At 42.9% G+C, this 24,171-nt stretch overlaps 1 protein-coding gene across 1 annotated transcript in view; it reads right to left on the reverse strand.

Moving 5' to 3' along the window:
* Positions 1-24,171, reverse strand: part of WDR41 (WD repeat domain 41) — a 176,215-nt gene that overhangs the window by 116,969 nt on the left and 35,075 nt on the right. The window contains exons 3-4 of the mRNA XM_029575399.1: positions 1,989-2,037; positions 112-243 (exon numbers count right to left, since the gene is read on the reverse strand). Coding sequence (XP_029431259.1) covers positions 112-243; positions 1,989-2,037 — 181 coding nt within the window. The remainder of the gene's footprint in view (positions 1-111; positions 244-1,988; positions 2,038-24,171) is intronic.

Here is a 24,171-nt window from a genome sequence, read left to right on the forward strand (position 1 = left end):
CAATATAATTACTGTTATTAAAAAAAAACAAAAAACAACTTACCATAACCAGACAATGCTAATACTAAATATCACCAGATCACCTTGAAATGTGTTTAGATTTAAGGATATAATAACTGTTCTATCAGAAGAGGCTGTCAAAATCAATGGATTTGGCTCCCTGGGCATATCAGATGAAGGAAACACAGTGACTGCTGTAATTTGCTGTGTGTGTCCAAGAAATTCAAAAAGTCTTTCCCCTGTCTGAAACATAAAAAGACAACATAGTAATGTAGAGGTCAATATTCAAAGGTTTTGGCTGGCTAACTTTCAAAATTAGATGGACAAACCTTGCTGTTTGAAATTTCTTCCCCGCTGCCTGGCTAAATTTTATCTGTGCAAAACTTAGCCAGACAAGAGAGACAGTGCTAGGAGAGTTCACAGAGCATGGTTAAACTTTGGTCGGTCAGCACAGACATTCATCACTGACTGGACATTTACCTGAGTAAATCTGACTGGCCAAATAGCAGGCCTAAAACGTTAATTGGACAACTCTGATAGGTAACTATAGATCAGATATTCAGTCCAAACTTATAAGGGCTGAAAATCCAAATAAAGATAACTGGACAAAGTTGTCCAGTTAACTTTATCCACACAGTTAACTGAATATCAGCCTCAAAGCAGATCAAGACCAGATGGTCGAGCGAGTTTGCCCAGTTATTCCTGACTAAATTACAAACTGTTCATGCATTAAATAACCTCAAAATTACCATATATGATACGTATTATAGTATTAATAACAGCATCAATAATTTAGTGTATCACAAATTCCTTTTTTTACAACTTGTGTGTATGAACTACCTATACTGAAATTTATTTTGTTTCAAACATAATCTAACACATTTTGAAATAATAATAGGAATTACATGAATTCCTACATTTAAACCCTTTAAAATATATTAAAAAATTAAATTGTATGTAACTATTGAATATCTTGATATGTGTTCATATCTGTTCCTTTTGAAAAGGAAAATGTTTTCTTGCAAATCCAGTGCAGCAGGAGGTTACCATTGTGACCTAAATAACGTATTCTTAAATATATGTTATATTATCCTTTCCCTCTAGTTCAAAGCCAATGCTAGCACCAAGACACAAGAGGATCAATTTTCAAGGATTCAGGTGTTTAACTTGTTAATTTTACAATATTTTTATTCCCGTGATCCTAGTGTTTCCCCTCAGCAGATTACAGCTATGGGAATTAGGCAGTAAATTTGGAACCTTTGAAAACTGACTAAGGCCGAGTCCCTAAATTTAGATGTCTAAAAAGTAGGCAAGGCCAGGTCAAGGGAAATAAATTATGTGGGTAGGCGGGCACTAGGTGCCTAACTCGGCAGGCCTAGATTTATAGCTGGCCAATGCTCACCAAACCTCTCCCTCTCACCCATCTGAATAAAAAGATGAACATGGAGCCAACAGCACCCCCTGATCCCTTCTTCACTCCCCATGAGCCCCTCCCCCACCCCAAAACAAACTCCCCAAGTCACGTTGGAAAAATGTGTTAATGTAAATTTGAATAAAATGTCTTTCAGACTATTTGCACTATTTTGCCCCATTTTTGCTCAGAAGTTAGATCTGGTCCAAAATCTTCCAGTTACTCATGAAGGCTTCTAGATGTATTTCTTTATATCAGTGTTCTTATTTGAAGTATTGATTGACTATTGTATTTTGTAATTGATCAAAACAACTTTGGGGTTTTCTGCAGTTCAAGAAAGGTGGTTTATAAGTGCACAATAATATAATTTATTTAGAAAACAAAATTACAAATGTGAGTAAACAACCAACTGGTAAATTATATGAGCTAGAGAGGATTTTTGTTGATTGAAAATTGAATATGAATGTTTAGTGCTGCTATTTTTCAGGCAAAAATGTTAAATTAAGGTTTTTCTACTACTACTCTATTAATATAAAGATTGCATGGCTCTTAGAAGATGATACACAATATGTAGTACCTGAACATCCCACAAATACACAATGCCATCGTCTCCGGCTGATGCAAACCTAGGGTAAAAAATATAGGAATGTAAAATACACAATTTTAAACTTCCCACCCATGTTTCATCCTTACATTCTCTATAATCATAGCCACTAGATATGTACATCTATACCCACGATTTATAGATAAATGAAATACATTGTAATGATCCTAGTATGTTACTTATATTACTATAAATCACTAAAGTACTTCTTTTTCAATTCTAAATATTTCAAGAGTGTCTACCCTGTACACTGTTGTGATCTAGTAATTCACACATGGAACGATGGTATATAAAACACTCAAATTCAGGAATTCAGATATCAAAAATTACACAGGTTTCACATTGAGATCCATGTCAGTTCTGAAAACTGGATGTACAGCAAGCCGTTTTCTGTAATCTTAGTTTTAGGGACTGAATGTATTTTGGGTCTCCTGCAAGATTTCTCCCTTTTCTCTCTCAACCATGATCCATTTTTCTGAACAAATGGTTTAAATATCTCAAGTTAATTTAAAAGCTGACTGTATGTGAGCAATCTGATTCCACATGTCCATCAGCAAAACAACTATGAATAACAACTTGCCCAGCTCTTTTTTACAGCTACAGTCATCCATTAAATATAATCATGATGTGGCTTTTGGAGTAATAATGCCAATGGCCTGTCACTGTGGAAAATCCCTGGCTAGTATCCAAGCTACCAGAAGCCCCAGTCTCATATCTAGTTGTCTCCCCTCTTTGTTCTTTGAACTCACTCTGTAAAGTACAACTGTATCCACCTTTTACCCATATAATTAGGGAGGAGGAATAGCCTAGTGGTAAGAGCAGTGGGCTATGAACCAGGAGACCAGGGTTTGAGTCCAGCTGTCGCTCCTTGTGACCTTGGGCAAGTCACTTTACCCTCCATTGCCTCAGGTACAAAAACTTAGATTGTAAGCCCTCTGGGGATAGAAAAATACCTACAGTACCTGAATATAAACAATGTGATATGTCTGTGTATAAAAATAAATATTGTGCTTATACTTACTTTTTGTGTCCAAAAAGTATTTGCCAGCACCTTGCAAATAAGCAAACAATGAAGGCCCACATATAGGCCTAGATTTATTTATTTTCTTCAAAAAAGGTTTGGATAAGTTCTTGGAGGAGACGTCCATTAACGGTTATTAATCAAGTTTAGTTAGGGAATAGCCACTGCTTTTAATTGCATCAGTAGCATGGGATCTTCTTAGTGTTTGGGTAATTGCCAGGTTCTTGTGGCCTAGATTGGCCTCTGTTGGAAACAGGATGCTGGGCTTGATGGACCCTTGGTCTGACCCAGCATGGCAATTTCTTATGTTCTTATTTATTGCTTTTGTATGCTATCACTCTGTGACCAATCATATTGGTTTACAATAAGTAAAATAAAAATCAATAAAATCAAACTTAAAATTACAATAAATATCTTGACAAAGTAAAAAACAAATTTGAAAAAATTAAGAAAATGATATAAAATATAAAAGCAATAGTTAGTAAATAAATCAGATAAAACAGATAAAAGATACATGCTCAATCGTCAGAAAACTATTTAACTTCCTTGCCTTAACAGATGATAGCCAATTAATCAGATCCCTCAAAAAATCCCCTCAATACAGTATCTGTTAAGGCAAGCAATAGAGATTCACCAAACCGAAATCTCCGCTCCGCTAACAAAGGTCTATTAAAAATTCCACCTGCTCGTCACAAACTTACCTCAACTCAGAAGAGAGCCATTTCCCTAGGAAGCCCCGAACTATGGAACTCCCTCCCAAATGAACTGAGAACACAACAAAATTTAAAAACCTTCCAAAAAGAAGTAAAAACATGGATGTTCACCAAAGCCTACCAAAACATCCTATGACAGTATGCTACAACTTCCCTCCCCACCAGCCCATACAAACTTGCAGAACTAATCCAAAGCATGTAATATAACCTGTACAATTTAACAACAAAACTATGTTATTATGACTAAGACAACTATATTAAGCATATGAACTTTTGAACACTCTGTTAAACATCGAAACTTTGTAAACCGTTGTGATGTCGAAACCGGAAGGTATGTAAAACTCGATAAATAAATAAATAAAATGTTTTCTACAACCAAATTAAAATGGAGAGTATATTATTTGCATTGAGGTGCTCTGCCAACTGAGACTGTACTACTTTTTCCAATATCTTGGCCAAAAATGGTAAAATTAGAGATGGGTCTGAAATTATTTAACATATTAGAGTCAGGAATTCCTTTTCTTTTTTTTTTTTTTTTTCTTTTTAAATATCGGTCTTATTACAGCGCATTTTAATGGCAAAGGTATCTTGCCTTGAGAAAATGATAAATTTATCATCTAAGCAATAGAAGAAATTGACTGAGCCACTGATTTTAAGGCTAATGTAGGAATTGCATCTAAAGGATGAGTCACTGGGTTTAATTTCTTTAAGACTGAATCAATTTCTAAGGTGAAGACACTCTCAAAGGATGTCCAAGGGGTTACATCTCGCAGTTTTAATGTTATCATTTTGTCTGGAAATAGAGAGAAGTTAAGGAGTTTTTCAATCTTTTCCTTAAAAAAAAGATTGCAGGCTCATTGCATATAAGAACATAAGAACATGCCATACTGGGTCAGACCAAGGGTCCATCAAGCCCAGCATGCTGTTTCTAACAGTGGCCAATCCAGGCCATAAGACCTGGCAAGTACCCAAAAACTAAGTCTATTCCATGTTACGTTGCTAGTAATAGCAGTGGCTATTTTCTAAGTCAACTTAATTAATAGCAGGTAACGGACTTCTCCTCCAAGAACTTATCCAATCCTTTTTTAAACACAGCTATACTAACTGCACTAACCACATCCTCTGGCAACAAATTCCAGAGTTTAATTGTGCGTTGAGTAAAAAAGAACTTTCTCCGATTAGTTTTAAATGTGCCACCTGCTAACTTCATGGGGTGCCCCATAGTCTTCCTATTATCTGAAAGAGTAAATAACCGATTCACATCTACCTGTTCTAGAACTCTCATGATTTTAAACACCTCTATCATGTCTCCCCTCAGCCGTCTCTTCTCCAAGCTGAAAAGTCCTAACCTCTTTAGTCTTTCTTCATAGGGGAGCTGTTCCATTCCCCTTATCATTTTGGTAGCCCTTCTCTCTACCTTCTCCATCGCAATTATATCTTTTTTGAGATGCGGCGACCAGAACTGTACACAGTATTCAAGGTGTGGTCTCACCATGGAGCGATACAGAGGCATTATGACATTTAACGTTTTATTCACCATTCCCTTTCTAATAATTCCCAACATTCTGTTTGCTTTTTTGACTGCCGCAGCACACTGAACCAACGATTTCAATGTGTTATCCACTATGACGCCTAGATCTCTTTCTTGGGTTGTAGCACCTAATATGGAACCTAACATTGTGTAACTATAGCATGGGTTATTTTTCCCTATATGCATCACCTTGCACTTATCCACATTAAATTTTATGTGCCATTTTAATGCCCAATTTTCCAGTCTCACAAGGTCTTCCTGCAATTTATGACAATCTGCTGGTGATTTAACTACTCTGAACAATTTTGTATCATCTGCAAATTTGATTATCTCACTCGTCGTATTTCTTTCCAGATCATTTATAAATATATTGAAAAGTAAGGGTCCCAATACAGATCCCTGAGGCACTCCACTGCCCACTCCCTTCCACTGAGAAAATTGTCCATTTAATCCTACTCTGTTTCCTGTCTTTAACCAGTTTGCAATCCACAAAAGGACATCGCCACCAATCCCATGACTTTTTACTTTTCCTAGAAGCCTCTCATGAGGAATTTTGTCAAACGCCTTCTGAAAATCCAAGTATACTACATCTACTGGTTCACCTTTATCCACATGTTTATTAACTCCTTCAAAAAAGTGAAGCAGAATTTGTGAGGCAAGACTTGCCTTGGGTAAAGCCATGCTGACTTTGTTCCATTAAACCATGTCTTTCTATATGTTCTGTGATTTTGATGTTTAGAACACTTTCCACTATTTTTCCTGGCACTGAAGTCAGGCTAACTGGTCTGTAGTTTCCCGGATCACCCCTGGAGCTCTTTTTAAATATTGGGGTTATATTAGCTATCCTCCAGTCTTCAGGTACAAAGGATGATTTTAATGACAGGTTACAAATTTTTACTAATAGGTCTGAAATTTCATTTTTTAGTCCCTTCAGAACTCTGATAGTCCAGGATCAGCCCCTAAATTACATACATTAGATTTTGTTAGGCTTTGCACCACAGAAAATAGGATTTTGGGGTTAAATTTGATATCGTGAATTTTTTGGCAAAAAATTCTCGTTTCATGTTATTAATCAGCATTCTGTGTTTCAAGAGAAGCTCTATATAGCAGAGTTGCTTACCTGTAACAGGTATTCTCCTAGGAGAGCAGGATGTTAGTCCTCACATGTGGGTGACATCAACAGATGGAGCCTGGCACGGAAAACGTTTGTCAAAGTTTCTAAAAACTTTGACTGGCACACTGAGCATGCCCAGCATGCAACTATCTACACGTCCATGCAGGGTCCCTCTTCAGTCTCATAACAAGTGAAAAAATAAAATAAACTAGGAGAAACCCAACTCTGCGGGGGTGGTGGGAGGGTTCCTGAGGACTAACATCCTGCCATCCTAGGAGAACACCTGTTACAGGTAAGCAACTCTGCTTTCTCCTACGACAAGCAGGATGGTAGTCCTCACATGTGAGTGAATAGCAAGCTACAGGCTGCTCCTGGATACAACAATGACCAACAGCACCTGACTAGGTCCAATGGGCACAAGAAACTATGGTGCTGTTGGTAACAGAGGGAGGCAGCCTGAACTCTAACAATGGGAGCTAGGCTGGGAGAGTTGGGTTTTAAGGCTGGAAGAGATTGCAAAGGACAGATTGGCCGAAGCTACTGTCGTGCTGACCATCCTTGTCCAAGCAGTAGTGGGCAGCGAACTTGTGAGGGAACTCCATGTCGCAGCCTTACAGATTTCGGCGATGAGAACCACCTGCAAGTGGGCTACAGTTGCTGCCATAGCTCTCACAGACTAAGCCTTTACACTGCCTCCAAGCTGAATACCTGCCTGCGCATAGCAGAAAGATACAATCCGCCAGCCAGTTGGACAGAGTTTGATTGCCCATGCAACTCCCAATCTATTTTTTCGAAAGATATGAAGCACTGTACGGACTGCCTGTGGCCTTCTGTGTGTTCTAGATAGAAAGCTAAGGCCCTCTTGCAATCCAGACTGTGCAGAGCCCGCTCGCCCTGGTATGAATGAGGCCTCAGAAAAAAAAGGTGGGCAGAATGATCGACTGGTTCAGATGAAAATCAGTCACCATCTTAGGCAGGAATTTCTGATGAGTTTGCAGTCCCACCATATCATGAAAGAATTTCATGTAGGGCGGATACATCACCAATGCCTGAAGTTCACTGACTCTGCGCAACCAGGAAAAGGACCTTCCAGGTTAAGAACTTCAGATCGCAGGAGTGCAGAGGCTCAAAAGGATCACGCATGACCCACACTACCACCATGTTGAGGTCCCAGGACACAACGGGAGGCTGGAGGGAAGGCTTCAATTGAAGCAGACCCTACATAAACCGCCTTACTATAGGTTGCACAGAGATGGACACCCCAGCCACACCTGATGGCACTCAGGTGTAACCTGACGGACTTGGTTTTCAACCCAGCCTCTGAGAGGTGCCACAAATAGTCCAGCAACTTTGGAGTGGGACAGGCAAATGGATCTAAGCCATGGCCCTCACACCAGACAGCGAACCTCTTCCACTTCAGTCTGTAAGACTTCCTGGTGGAAGGCTTCCTGGAAGCTACCAATACCTGAGACATGTCAGAGGCCAAGGGACCACAGGACTAGCCTCTCAATATCCAGGCCGTCAAAGCTAATGACCTGAAGTTCAGATGGCACAGCCTGCCCCGATCCTGCGTGATCAGATCAGGGGAGGTCTCCAGATTGATCGGGTCTCTGATCGACAGGTCCCACAGGAGTGGAAACCAGACCTGTCTTGGCTAATAAGGACCACCAGGATCATGGTCCCCTTGTCCTGTGCAGCTTCAAGAGTCTTCATTACCAGCAGAAGCGGAGGATATGCATACAGAAGAACCTTGCCCCGATGGTGGGCAAAGGCATCTGAGGCTGGTAGTCCACCTGCCCTGAACAGGAAGCAGAAGTGGCTCACTTTGCTGTTGCAAGGGGAGGCAAAGAGGTCCACGTCTGGGGTTCCCCACAGGTGGAAGATCCGGTCCACTACTGCTGGATCCAGCACCTACTCATACGGTTGGAATGCTCAACTCAGGCAGTCCACAACCACATTCTCTGTCCCTGCTAAGTATATTGCTCGAAGAAGCATGCCTTGGGATAGAGCCCAGGCCCATATCTGCACAGCTTCTTGACAGAGGAAGAACGAACCAGTTCTCCCTCTGTCTATATACCACATCTTCACCTGATTGTTTGTATCAGGACTGCTTTGAGGGGCAAGCGATCTCGAAACGCCCAAAGGGTGTAGCAGATCGCCCGAAACTCCAGGAAGTTGATCTGGCATTCCGATTCCTGAACTGACCAACAACCTTGCGTATGGAGGCTGTTCACATGCGCCCTCCATCCCAGGGGGGATGCATCGGTGGTCAGTATGACCTGGGGTGGGGAACTTGAAATGGAACCCCCTGCTCCAGATTGGACAGATCCTTCCACCAAGACAGGGAGACCTGGAGAGGCTCTGTAATGCAGACACATGCATTGAGGTCATGGGTCGCCTGAGCCCACTGAGACCACAGTGTCCATTGCGCCGTGCACATGCACAGGCGGGTCAAGGGGGCAACATGGACAGATACTGCCATGTGACCCAGAAGACTGAGCACAAAGCGAGCCAAAATCTGACAGCATCAGCAGATGAAGCTCGCAAGGGACAACAGGGCAAGTGCTCGATCGTGGAGCAGATACGCTCTGGCTTAAGCCGTGTCCAGTGTGGCCCCAATGAAACCCAGGCATGGCGATGGGTTGAGATGGGACTTGGAGTAACTGATGACAAATCTCAGAGACTGCAGCACCCTGATGGTCAGACGGACAACACAGAGTGCACTCTGCTGAGTAGTGCTCTTGACCAGCCAGTCGTCTAGGTAGGGGAACACATGCACCCCCTGACAATGGAGATGTGCCCCCACAATTGCCAGGCACTTGGTGAAAACCCGAGGGGCTGATGCAAGGCCGAAGGGCAACAATTTGTATTGGAAATGTTCCCTACCCATCACAAATCAAAGATACTTCCTGTGACCAGGGAAAATCTCGATGTGGGAGTAGGCATCTTTTAAGTCAAGGTAGCATCGCCAATTTCCTCTTTGCAGGAGTGGGATCAGGGTGCCCATAGAGACCATCTTTTTCTCTTTGAAGAAACATGTTCAGGGCTCTTAGGTCGAGAATAGGGTGGAGGCCCCCTGTTCTCTTTGGTATGAGGAAATACCAAGAAAAGAACCCCTGTCTCCATTGGTTCCGATTAACAGGCTCAACTGCTCTGGCCATTAGAAGGGTGGCGAGATCTATCAAAAGTATTTCCTGATGAGCGGACGAGGCCCACGATGGACATGGGGAAGAGTCCATGGGGACATCCCTGAGGTTTAGCCGGTACCCTTGGCAAATGATGAAAGAACCCACTGGTCCATAGTAATGCGGGGCCAGTGGTCCATAAAAAGATGCAGCCTGCCCCCGACTGGAGGGTAGGGCGCCAAGGGTATGGCAGTCTGATTATGCTCCCCTGCTCCCATCAAAACCCCATAGTGGGGCTCTGCTGGGGGGCTGGCTAAGTCCTGGGGGCTCACTGCTGCCTGGAGTGAACCCGGGAGGCTGCGCGTGGCGTGTGTGCCCTCGATCCAGAAGAGTAATATTTCCTCTGGCGACAGAAAGACTTACTAGAGCCCTATCGCGAGGATGGAGAGTCAGAAGTAGTGGCCGAAAAGTGCTGAAGGGTCTCATGGTAGTCCATCAACTGGGCTACTGCATCCCTGATCTTATCCCCAAAGAGATTCCCCCCCGTGCAAGGCAGATTTATCAGCTTCTCTTGGACCTCGGGTTGAAGGTCTGAGTCACGGAGCCAGGCTATCCTGCGGGCGCCAATGCCTACTGTAGCCACCCTGGCCACTGTCTCAAAAACATTGTAAATGGATCTCACCTTGTGTTTACCCGCCACCAGACCCTGCTGTACCACCACTGAAAAGGCGACCTGCAGTTGTTGAGGCAGGCGCTTCAACAGTTCCTGGACTTGCTTCCACAAGTTCCAGTTGTACTGGGTCATATACAGCTGGTAGGAGGCAATGCAGGCGATGAGCTTAGCACCCTGGTAGACCTTCCTACCCAGAGCATCCAAATGCCCTATGCTCTCAGCCTGGAGGAGCAGAGGCGTGGCTGTGGGAGCAATTGGCTTTCTTGAGGGTGGACTCTACCACAACAGATGATGCTGGAGATGGCGACTCTCATACCCTAGCGCTTGTTGAACAAGGTAAATCGCGTCTGCCTTCCGATTGACTGGAGGGACAGTCACAGGGTCTTCCCAGATCGTGAGAAGTAGCTCCTTGAAAATGTCATGGACACTTCCTTTCGGACACTTCCTTTCAGACATCCACAAACTGGAGGACTTCCAGCATTTTGTGTAGGGCATCTTCCTCACTGAGGAGCTTGAATGGGATGAAGGAAGAGACGCGCAGATGAAATGACAGAGCCAGAATCTGATGAACTTCCACTGGGACAAAAGCTTTTAGATTCGCAGGATCCAGCCTTTGTCAATGAAAATGCTATGGACTCTGCAGATATAGAGCTACACCAAGCCGCATTAGATGCTGAAGCAGATTATTTGTTGGAAAAGCTTGAGTGTAAGGTAAAAAAATCTCTTTCATTCTAATTATGCATTTTAGGGGGGTTGGGAGCTATCTATAATAGAGACCTTGTTTAGAAGAGGTTTTTAATTTAATGTTTACATTACGTTTTATAGGAAAATGAAGGATCTTTACAAACAGAAGAATATGGGGACACACCAGATATCAACATGACCTGTTTGTGCTGTTTTTGCCCAAACATCAAAGAACCACCAGACTCAGAAGGTAATAATAAAAAAAAAATCAAACCAGAAGATGCACACAATTTCAGCTGGTGGGGGTGTATAGGATTTCCAAAACCCCCACCAGTACATGGCCTTTTTCGAAAAAAGTCATTTAGATTAATCATAAGGGTGGCCTTGTACAGCATTCTTACGAAGTGTTTGGCTGGCATTCACCATGATGACTGCGATGGCTGTCTCATTGATGAACCGAGTCAGGCGGACCATAGTTTCGTTTATTGGATTGTCTCTGACACCCAGGAAAAATTAAGGGCCGTTTGTACCAGGTTGTGCCTAGAATGTGTTTTGAATCTTATTGTATTAGCAGCATATAAAAGAGGTGTATTAAGTCTAAACAATGACAATTTGAATCTGATTTTGTACCTTATACATAGTGTAGAAAAATTAAACTACGCTTAGACCTACAGATGAGGTTTTAATGATGAAATATATAAATGTCATCATCTATGGGAGAAAGCACCAGTCCGTTTTTAAAAATGCATAATAAAACAACCGATGTTTGCTAGTAATGTTTTTCTTGTCTGTATTTTCAGAAGTGTGTATTGAACATGAAATACTTTGTGATATGTAATAAATTTTGCCATGTCTATAAATTAGTTAATAAAAAACATAAAAACAACTAACAAATATATATTAGAATTAACAAAATGTATCAATCGTGTTTTAAGGATCTATGGAAGGTTTGGGGGGGGCTACAAAGGGGGGGGGGTTTACCTTATGGCTTTATTAAGTCTCATTGATAACAATGCACAGACTGTAAAATGGTTGATACAGCAACTATTTCATTAAGGAATGAATATTGCAATGATCTAAGTGTGTGGGGAAGTTGTCTGGACTCAAGATCTGTAAATGGTTAATCTAATCAGGATGAGACCATGTATAATGTGTAATCTTTGGAGGAAAAACATGAGACCTGGATGACAAGCTATTCAAGAGAGAAAGGCCTTTCCCATAAGGGGTTGTGGGCCTGCTGTTGACAATACAGTTGTTCAACACATGCAGTTTGGGCAGACAGTTTTGTGTTATCGTACACAATATTTTTTAGGATTGCTGTGTGTGTGTGTGTGTGGGGGGGGGGGGGGGGGGGGGGGATGAAGAAAGACACAGAGGGGTGACCATTAAAGCACTGAAAAGCTCATCAGTCTACAGTTTGTACAGTGCCCCCAAGACCTAAAGAGGCAATGATAACACACTACCTTTCATGAACAAAAGGGGGTGGATATTATAATGATGTAGATGCGAGTAGATGTCTGGACTCAAGATCTAATCAGGGAGAAACAATGGCCAGGAACCATTAAATCACAGAAGGTTCAACAGACTGTAGTTTTGTGAAATGGCTTCTGATCTAAAGAGATATTGATAATACATACAAGAGGCCTGTAAATGATAATCCAATCAAGAGAACTATCTTATACTATAAAGGGAGGTTTCTGGGATAGTTGTAGCAGATGTCCATCACATGACAGAGAGGGGCCAGGTAGCTTTTGTGTTACAATACACAAGTTTTGAGAGGTGTTGGTGGTTATGCCCTTATGATGGAAATAAAAGGTATAGCCAGTGACCAGAAAGGTTCACCAGTCCATAGTTTGCAAGGCCTGAAGAGTTTGAAACAGAAATGGATTCTTCAAAGAGAGGCAGAAGTCTAGATTTATTAATAAATTGTCACTCACTAAACAGAGGCAACAAAGAAAACTGAAAGGTGGGTCAATAGTTTTATTGTATCTTTTTGGTTTTCAATATGATTTTAAAACTGTGGTAAAAAAAAAAAGTGTTTTCTTTTTATTATTAGAACAAGAAAATATTGCAAGAACAGATACAGCGTTGAGCACAGACCAACAGCCTGATTGAGGTGAGGCCTCAGAGCAAAAAACAAAAGCCCATGACATTTCCGACAATAATACAAATGAAGGTAAGAATTTTTTTTTCCTTAATGTCTGTGCCCAAATGCATCTTTTCCTCCACAACAACCATCGAAGCAGAGATCTATGTTGCAAAGGCATCAAAAGCATGTGTGACCCGTTTTTTTTTTATTTGTAATTTTTAGAATGATGCAAAAGAACCTATTTCCAAAAGAAAAAGAAAATACAGTAACATCTTAACAGAGGGGGAACCAGTTGAAGGTATGGAAGCATTTTTTTATATCTATACAGGTAAACCTCCAATTAAGTTCTCAGCTGTGTAAATGAAAATATATTACCATGTGTTTTTTTACATAACAGACCAAGGGGCAGATTTTATAAATCTGCGCACACGCGTACTTTTGTTTGCGCACCAGGCGCGAACAAGAGTACGCGGGATTTCAATAGATATGCGCATAGCCGTGCGTATCCATTAAAATCCGGGGTCGGCGCGCACAAGGCTGCTCAAAATCGGCAGCCTGCACGCGCCGAGCCGCACAGCCTGCCTCGGTTCCCTCCGAGGCTGCTCCGAAATCGGAACGGCCTCGGAGGGAACTTTCCTTCGCCCTCCCCCCACCTTCCCCTCCCTAACCCACCCCCCCCCGGCCCTATCTAAACCTCCCCCCTACCTCTATCACAAAAGTTACGCCTGCTCGAAGCAGGCGTAAATTTGCGCACGCCGGGCCAGCTGCCGCGCTCCATGTTCCGGTCCGGGGGCTGGTCCAGGGACCGCTGTCACGCCCCCGGGCCGGAACCACGCCCCCGGACACGCCCCCGAAACGCCGTGTCACTCCCAACACGCCACCGAAATGCTGCGTCACTCCTGGCACGCCCCCGACACGCCCCTCCATGCAAGCCCCGGGACTTAGGCGTGTCCCGGGGCTTGCGTGCACCGCTGAGCCTATGCAAAATAGGCTCAGTGCGCGCAGGGGGGGGTTGGGGTAGGTTTTTTGGGGGTACGCGCGTATCTTACGCGCGTACCCCTTTGAAAATCTACCCCCAAGAGCAGCATATACCAAAGAAATCTGACAAAAGACCATACCAAAAACTAAGAGAAAAACAAAATAGTAAGAATTTAGACTGTTATAGTTTTACAAAATTCTTCTTAAAATATTGTAAAATCAATAAAAAGTTATGACCCCATGTTAATTTTTAATTTTTTTAATTTTTAGACCGTGAAGATGCTACAAAAGGGTCTATTTCTGAAAGAAAAGACAGCGGACCAGCACACAGTGACACAGTAGAGAAAGAATATGAAAGCATGGCCTTAGATAACTGAACTGATGACAATGTTTCAGGGGGGTTGATAAATAATTGTATATCAGGCACCTCTGAAAATGCATCTGCAGAAAATGAACCGATTAATTTTGAGCAATTTGTGAGAAGGCGGAGCAGTGATTTAGAAAAATTTAATGGCATACTTTAGTCAGAGGAATTTCGTTTTATTAATTTAGAGAGAATAGATTAATTCATTGGTGCACAAAACATTGTGAGGCAAGGCATACAGCACGTTCTAAATGAAATAAGCAATAGAGTTTTATCTAATGATTATGTTCAGATACATTTACATTCTACAGGTTTTCATAATTCTTTGAATTCAGGAAAGTTAAACCCTCAGGATCTAAACGCTGATGATTTCTTAGATCACGTTAGTAAACTCATGCAGAGTTATAGAGAAATAGTTTGGTGAGAGGGCATGAAGGGTCTTAAGGTCTATTCTATACAGCCAAATCGTACATAAAAAGAGAAGGCATTTAAATTTGTCTTTAAGATCATGAGAGGTCTTGAACGAGTAGATGTGACTCGGTTATTTACACTTTCGAATAATAGAAGGACTAGGGGGCATTCCATGAAGTTAGCAAGTAACACATTTAAGACTAATCGGAGAAAATTCTTTTTCACTCAACGCAATATAAAGCTCTGGAATTTGTTGCCAGAGGAGGTGGTTAGTGCAGTTAGTGTAGGTTTAGATAAATTCTTGGAGGAGAAGTCCATTAATGGCTATTAATCAATTATACTTAGGGAATAGCCACTCATATTAATTGCATCAGTAGCATGGGTTCTGCTTAGTGTTTGGGTAATTGCCAGGTTCTTGTGGACTGGTTTTGGCCTCTGTTGGAAACAGGATGCTGGGCTTGATGGACCCTTGGTCTGACCCAGCATGGCAAGTTCTTATGTTCTTATGTAATAGACTTGAATAACACAGGTAATGCTCTATGCTTTGCAGGGAGCCTTGCAGCCCTCATGTCACCAATAAGCTCACAGATGCAGAGCTGTTAGACTGTGCTAAAAAACTGCATGCAGAGCTAGTATGGTCAGAACATAAAAAGGTCATGCTAGATGATGTCTCAACATTTGAACAACATTTAGGTGTAAACATAAGGGTTGTGCTTTATACAAAAGAATGGGGTTGCTTTAAGACAAATGACAGACCTGAATTCCATAAAACTGTTTTTATGTTGCTACATGATGACCATTTTTATGGAATCTTAGATGTAAAAAAGTTCTATGGTGAGCGAAACTTCTGTAAATTTTGCCAGCAGCCGTTCAGTCACGATCATAATTGTGCATTATGGTGCGGTATCTGCTTAACAGCAACATGCAGAGACATTGTTGGTGCACAACAGAAATGTCCTAAATGCAGACTGTACTGCAGTTCTTAAGAGTGTTTAGAAAGGCATACAGTTCTGGCTTTAAAAAAAGAAGTTGTGTGCTTGTTTAAAATACTATGTGAAAAATATGAAGTGTATGTGGACAAGAGGCATAAATGCAGGGGCAGACAATGTAAGCTGTGCTCTGAACCCTTGACCGCTTGCAACAAGCATGTGTGCTTTATGCCACCTATTGATCAAGCACAAACATCTGAAAAATATATATTTTATGATTGTGAATGTATGCAGGAAACTGGCTTTCATGTTCCAAATTATATATATGCAACAGATTTAAACACAAGAAACTGGGAGTTCAAAGGTCTTGAGAGTATTTCTGAGTTTGTTAAGATTTGTTGAGACAAAACGTTCAAAGGATACACCTTCATAGAACATAATTCTAAAAGCTATGATGGTTATTTTGAAATTAGAGAGCTGCTAAAGGAAAGATGGATGTGCGCTTGTTAGCTCAGGATGCTAAGCTCTTACAAATCATGATCGAACCCCTTTAAATTTCCTGCCCATGAAGCTTAGCAAGCTTCCACAAGCCTTGGGGTTTCCAGGCTGTAAGGGCTATTTCCCACATTTTTTTTTAATACCAGGGCTAATCAGAATTATATGGAATTTATGCCTGGTGTTAAGTATTATGGAGATGGGAATATGATGCCTCGAGAAAGAGAGGAATTTTTAAAGTGGTACAGGGACAATCAATATAAATACCTTTGATTTACAAAAGGAGCTCGCCTATTATTGCCAGCAGGAAGTGAACATTCTGAGGTTGGCATGTATCTTATACAGAACTGAAATCATGGCAATGCCAGAGAGAGAGGCAGTTGTTGCATGTCCCGGCCGCGTTGGTGCCACTACCAGGCTTGCTCACCTCACACTCCCTTCCATCCAGCTCCGGCTCCTTGTCTCTGGCTGCTGCGGCCAGCTCTCACCATCTGCGGCGCTCCCAGGCGTCCCCAGGTCCTTCCGACTCTCAGCGCTCCTCACACCGGGGTTCGGCATCCTCCGCAGCATTGGCCCCACCCCTAGGCGTGCGCGCACCCGGTGATGACATCACATATTTCCTGTATAAAAGGTGAGGTCCTGTCCCCAGAACCTCGCCTTGACAATCGGGTCAACACCTTGGTGCTACAGGTTTGCTGTCCTTGTTCCAGCATTACCTGCTTCCTTGATCCAGTCTTGTTCAGGTGCTCTTGCGTTCCTGTTTTTCCATGGTCTTTCCTGTGTTCCAGCGTCTCTCCTGATTCCTGCTCTTCGTTTCTCCTCTTGTCGTACCTCCTCGGACTGATTCACGGTACTGACCTCTGCTTGCCTGACCATGTTTGTCCGCTGCCTGGAACAGACCACTGCTTGCCTCCTGACCACGCTTGACTGCCGCCTGGAACTGACCTTTGCTCATCTTGACTATGTACGGGCTGATCTTGGAACTGACCCTTGCTTTGGCTGACTACCCTCAGACAAATACCCTGGCTTTGACCCTTGCGCTACACTCGGATACTCCGTTTGCTCCTGTGACCTCCAGACCAGCCTGTCAGACACTACCCGCGGCCTACATCTGACTAGACCAGTAGGTGCTACCCATTTCACCCGGAGGACCTCCATCTCTTGCTGCACCCCAGAGGTCTCAGACATTCCTGGTTCAGATCTAGTCCCTCCATTCCTCACAGTCGTAAACCTTTGCTCGTGGTGGGTACACCTCTCCTCTATCTCTCCGGGAGACCATCCGAGGCCCACCTAAGTCCAGGCGGTCTGGGTACCCAAGGGCTCAACCTGCAGAAACCCCGGATTGCTATTGGCGAAGCTCCAGCTAGCCTCTGTCTCCTTGTGTGCTCTGCCCCCTGGTGGCAGGCGCTCTCTGGGTCCGATCACAGGGCCGTACCAATCCTGCACTAGGCCAAGGGTCCACCTCCAGCACAACAGTTGTAGAGCTGGGTGGCGGATTTAAAACTGTGAAAAGATGTATAGATCCCTTCCAATGTATAAAACTGGCATCTGTGTGCATGGCTATGTACAGGTTTATGTTTTTAGAGCCCAAGACCGTAGCACTTGTCCCTCCAGACAATTATCACAGACACATAAAAAGATGTTCAACACCCTCTATCCAGTGGCTGATGTATACAGAGGCCGCAGAGCAAATACAGATCACCCATGCTTAAAAGGGGGGTGAAAAGCAGGTGGGTCCCTATTTTCTTGATGGTTATGCACTTATTGATGGGGTACAAACAGCTTTTGAATGTAACGGCTGTTCGAGCTGTTATAATGATAAAAACCAGAGCCCCTTAACGGCTACAACATTTGGTTCTCTCAATTACAAAACACAAATCAAAGCAGATTTCCTGAAAAGAAGAGGGTTTAAGGTCGTAAGCTTGTGGGAATATGAATGGAAGAGAATGGTAAAAGAAAATATCAGGGGTTGTGTACACTTTCTGGTTAAATCTGACCTACTGCAGCCATTAGTACCCAGAGATGCCCTCTTTGGTGGTAGAACCTATACTGATTGCTTATACTATAAAGCCAGGCCCGATGAGAAAATACATTACTATGATTTTACCAGTCTATACCCATTTGTCAATAAAACCAAGGAATATCCAGTTGGCCACCTGCAAATCATTTATGACAGTCTGAGAGGGGGCCAAAACTATTTTGAGCTTGTAAAAGCCAAAGTGTATCCACCACGAAAGATCTTTTTCCCTGTATTACCAGTCCGTGTGGATGTAAGCTAATGTTCCTGCTGTGTCGTACATGCGCTGACAATAGTCTGCAGGATATGTGCACCCACTCGGACGAGAAGAGAGCCTTCATAGGGATTGGTGCACTGTGGAGATGAATGTGGCTGTTGCAAAAGGGTATGTGGTTGCTGAAATATGTGAAATTTGGCACTTTGAACGTAAATCTGACAGTCTGTTTTCTGAATACATAAAAATGCATCTCTGTCAAAAACAGGAGGCCTCTGGTTACCCTCAGTGGTGTACCGATGTAGAAAAACAAAACATGTATATATCTGATTTTTTACAAAAAAAGAAGGTGTAGTTTTAAAGCCTGAACAGGTTAGTATAAACCCCGCAAAGCGCCAAATTGCTAAGCTTTTCTTATACTCTTTGGGGCAGATGCAATAAAAAGCGCAGAAAGCGGGCACTGAAAATCAGCGCCCGCTTTCTTAACGCACGCATGGCACCATGCTATACCCAAATTAAGGGGTCACGCTAGCAAGCGACCTTAGCGCCGCCTTGCTAACGTGACCCCGCTGCAGCTGCCGGTTATGAAAACAGACGCTGGTAAACTCTGCATCAGTTTTCATAACCGGCCGTCTGCCAGTAATAAAATCGGGTGTACATGTACACCCGCGCGCACCTTTTAAAATCTACCCCATAGTGTTTTAGAATACATCTTGCTTCTTGGTGGAGAGGTTTCTCTTCTTAGCCTTGTGGATAGTCTTTTGAAATTTGAAACGTTTGGGCATCTTTGTTTTAAAAGGTTCAGGAGGCCCCTGTTGATTGGTTCTCTTTCTTTTAACAGCTCTTCTAATAACCACTAATCCTGACCCTCTCCTGCTCTGCATTACTTTTCATTTTATTCAGAATGGTTGTGGCGATACGGCCCATAACATCTTTGGCGATGTTTTTTGCTGCACTTTTTACATGAGGTTTAACAATCTCAAAACCCCTTCTCAAAAGAGGTATTGTTTTTCTAAAGAGACTACGAAACACACCACCTATCCCTGCCCCGTACATGACCGGAGCGCCGTAATACCCCAAAAGACCATGACCGGCCTGTGCTGCATAGTAATTTCTGTATGCATCAGGGTCCCCATAGTCTTTAAGTACAACCATTTTAAAAAACAGCTTTCCGGGGTCACAGGTGTAGCTTAAGGATCACTTTCCCATAGCGAAATGAGACGTGTTGGTTCTGGTCTGACTTTATTTCAAATGTTATGGTGTCAATGTGCTGCTTGTTCACAGGGTCATAATGCGGCTTATCATAAGTGAAGGTGATAAACTCGTCCTTACCCGCTTTAGCAGGAACACAACGAAGTAGCTGTACAAAATGGTCTCCCACCAGCTGGTGCTCTACAATAGCTATGTACAGGCATAGGGTATTAAACCCGTCTGTGATATCTATTGGAAATAGCAAGTGCCTCGTATTCGCTTTAGCTTCTAGCCCCAAAATGGTCGCTAAATCACCCTCTCTGGAAATTACTGCGTTGTCCTTTGACTTTAATTTGATTCTTTGAATATTGGGATCATAAATGATTCGTGATGGCATGGGTTTAAGGAGACTGTTCATGTCATTGGTTCATTTGGTCCACAAGCTTTTGAATGGTTGCATAATACCCTCTTCATAAAACAAAGTGATGCCCCATGCTTCCTTCACCAGTGGTGACAACGTACTTATGGTCTTCTTTAATATTATCCCATATGTGCGGATACTGTATTTCCACCAGCCCCACTTCCCACGGACCCTGTAGGTCCAAAGGCCTAGCTAATTGTGTGGTAAAATTAGAGCTGGTGTTTTGTGGAAATATTCTCACAGAAGCGTTACTGGGCAGCGTTATGTAAAATCCCCCTTCATTCATTTTTTTTCTTTTTTATGATACAAGGCCTTTTCAAATCAAATGTCTTGAATCTCTGATGCTTTTATCCAACTGTTAAATTTTTCAGGCCACCCTCGCCATTTCACCAAGCACTGCTTGTTCTTACCTCTCCCTTTTACCTTTAGAACCTTATCAATGTGGTATATTCTATCCTGTTGAGGGATGATTTTCCAGTAATTCTTCAGGATAAAAAGAACCTTGAATGGCTTCCTCACCATAATCTTGTATCTTGCACACTGATTTCTGCCCCCTGTTTAAGATATCAGTTATTATAAATATCTCATGTGTCCATGTTTGTTCATAACCTTTTTCAAATTTCCCTTTAGCTTTTGACAGTCTAATATGATCCCCCTTTTTACAAAAAGGCTTAGCAGGTTCATATTTTGTAAACGCTGGGGTTAGTGGACCCTTGGGCCGGCCGTGCAGATGAAGATTGGATGAGAAGAGAACTCTGCTGAGATGATACAGCCAGGAGGCAGCATGGAACCGGGAGACCAAGCAGGAGCTTCGCTACTGGAAGCCCACGATCCCCCCGGGAGGAGCCCGTGAGGACCCGGGCCGCTGGGACTTAGGAGCGGTCTCCCGGAGCAGAAGTCCAGCTGAGTGGAGAACAGTCCAAGGATCAGAACTGGCAGCAGGCAAAGAGAAACAGAATACGAACCAAAATCAAGAACCAGGAAGTCAGTCCGAGGGCTGGAAAGCAGAAACTGAAGTGAAGACAAGAACTGGCAAGGAAGCTGGATCAGGAGCGGAGGCTGGAACAGGTGAAGAAGCAGGATGTGAAGCTGAGGTTGGAACAAGTGAGGAAATTGAATCAGGAGCACAGGACCAAGGACAGCAATAGTCACTCTTTAGAAAGAACTCTGTTGCAAGGCAACGACTTCAGTCAGATGCAGAGTTTTAATATCCTGCCGGCATCTGACATCATCTCGGGGGCCGGCCTCGGTTTCATGCCCTTGCGCCTCCAATTGCCTTCCCCTTGTGTCCGCGCGTGCCTAAGGGGGGCAGAGCCCAGAAGCAGAGCTCGGTGGCATCTCCCTCATGGAGACGCTGCCACGGAGAGGGCCGAGAAGGCCTGAAAAATGCCGGACACGATTGCGGGACCCCAGGACGGAGGAAGGACCGCAACATGTTTGTTATTGCCACAGATTACTTTCCAGAACCGCAGAGAGTTTGAGGCTGTTACGTCGATGGGGTGGGCCTGTATTGTTCTGTGAAAACTGTGGTTATAAACTGTTCACAAAAGCCTGAAGCACATCTTCATATCGAAAAGTGTTGTGCACTGTAAAGTATCACCACATTTTAGATTTTAAAGTCCTGTTAAATCTTTCCACAACTGCTGCCTTAACATCATTGTTGGTCACAAAATGATGAACGCCTCTATTTTAACAAACTCTTCACAGAGCTATTTAAACACTTTTCACCCTTCTGTTTGTATTTTATTGGGAACATGGCCGCCTTTAAATATATTTTCAAATGCCTTGGCCACTTCACGACCTGTTTCTGTTTTTAGGCTCACAACCCATGCGTATTTTGACAAAACATCTATTACCGTCAAAATGTATTTGTAGCCGCTGTTATAACCAGACAAGGTCAGGTCAATCAGATCAGGGTGCCATTGTGCATCCACATCAGACACTATGGTTTTATTTCTTTTAAAATGTACCCTAGTAGGTTTCTGTAGCTAATAAGCATCTTGGTCTGTAAGCCAATCAGTCACTTGTTTTTTGGACACTGTCTGATTACATGTTTTAGCAGCCTGAAAAAGAGGATTTATACCAGCAAAACTACCTACAGTGCCTGGTTCATAATACATTTTCTTTAAGATCTGCTGGTGTATGGCTCTTTTGTATGGCCGTAAATACAGAGGCCTGTTTTTTTTTTAAAGAAAACTAAATCCTTGTTTTATTCACTTTTGAAGCCCCACAACTTCCAACACCCAACACCCTGCTGTTAATTATCCTCTGCTCAGATTTCACTCTGCCAGAATAGGGGCGGTTGGGGCATACGTATCTACAGTGAGGGGAGGAGGGAAGGTGGGGAGATTCTCCCTGTCTCTGCGTACAGAATGAGACACAGTTTCCTGCCACCTCACTGCTAGTAACTTATAAAACAAAGGGGCTAGAAAAAAAAAAAAAGCATGCTTCTGGCTCTGTCATCATTAAAAAGCGACAGGGACATTTCTGCTGATGTTCTAGGGGATGCATTTTCGGGGGGGTGGGTTGGGTTTTGTATTGTACTTCTGGTGAGATCATCAAAAACAGACAGAGTTCATTAATTCTGTCATCATTAAAAAGCAATAGGGCCCTTTCTGATGACGTTCTAGGGGTCATGTTTTTTTGGGGGGTGGGGGGTGAAGGGGTGGACTTCCAGTGATGTCATACCTGTGATATCATAGGGGGTTCAGCTTGGGGCAGGGCATAGGAGGGGCCACTCCATTCACTTCTATGGGAGTGGGCAGGGCATAGACTGGAAGTGAACACTGATTGGCTGACATTTTTGATTGACAGTGTACCCATAGACTACTCCTGGCTCATGTCAAAGCTGTTAGGAGCAGGTCTCGTGGGCCCACCCGTGAGGCAGCATCAACTGTACCACAGTACGAAGGGCTCACACTCACACTGTTTCTTACACATTTTGTTCTTTAACATTACAGAAATCTGGGGCAGCAATAAAAACTAATGTACTTGCACAGTAAAAACCTGTTTTTCTTCAAACTTTATGAAATCTAAACATTACAACAATGCTACAAGGCACTCAATGTCATTCAGTTACATTTCCTGCCCTGTGATTTACTATTCTTGTCACCAATGGCCCCTTAAGTAAGTAGTGCACTGTATTATTAGTGGTCTAAATTTGACTTGCTCTAAAAATTGACACATACAAAAAAGCAAGAGTAGTTCACAGCCTATCACTTCTTCACTTCAGTAAAAAAAAACAAAAAACAAAACTACCTGTGGATAGATTCTTGAGATACCTTATATGCTATGTGCCAAGTAAAATGCAACTAAGAAATTCATCAACATGTTCATATTTCTACCAATCATAACCTATGTTATTTCATGTCCTTGCTTCTTGTAGATGTGCATAGCCCTGTTCAAAACAGCAGTCAAGTCCAGAGCTGCAGAAATGCAGGATGCTACAGATGTACTACTGCTCTCCTATTCCTCCTCTTGCTAATAAACAGCTGCTGCCTACCCAATCCAGCCCCTGATCTGCCACAGTTATGTGTGAAGGGCCAGATTTCAGTTGGACTATGGCCCACCTCAATATCCCTGAACCCTTCTTATCCTCCCTCCCCCCCAAGATGGAGCTCTGGATTGGTCTGTCAGGACTCAAGGAAAGACAATTAGCACAAAAGAATCTAACTGGACCTTTCTCATCATCCTGCAGACCAAGTAAAGTGGGATGTACTCAGGCAGTACTATACAAAGTGGGAGTATCCCAGAGCTACTTCTAGGACCCCCATAGCAAAGGCTGAATCCTTCCTTTCTTGAAGGTTTAGCCTATAATGCTTCGAAAGTGAATGTGATGATGCCCAAGTGGCTGATCTGCAAATATCCATGGGTGTTACTGTCCTGAATTCTGCCCAGGATACTTCCTGGACCCTTGTAGAGTGTGTTTTGGGTCCCTCTGGGTTGTTTCCCTTTTACTATATAAGCTGTTGCTATTGCTTCCTTGTCCATTCGAGTGATAGATGCATTGGAGGCTACTTCCCCTTTGTAAGTTCCTGCAAATAATATGAAAAGACTGTCTGACTTTCTGAACTAACTGATTACCTGCAAGTATCTCGGAAGTATCCTTAGAACATCCAGTAACCTGAGTTCCCTCTTACTGCCTGTGCAGTCTCTTTTTCTGAATCCTGATAAAGAAACAACTTCA

Source organism: Rhinatrema bivittatum, chromosome 1 (genome assembly GCF_901001135.1).
Source record: "Rhinatrema bivittatum chromosome 1, aRhiBiv1.1, whole genome shotgun sequence".
NCBI classification, from domain to species: domain Eukaryota; kingdom Metazoa; phylum Chordata; class Amphibia; order Gymnophiona; family Rhinatrematidae; genus Rhinatrema; species Rhinatrema bivittatum.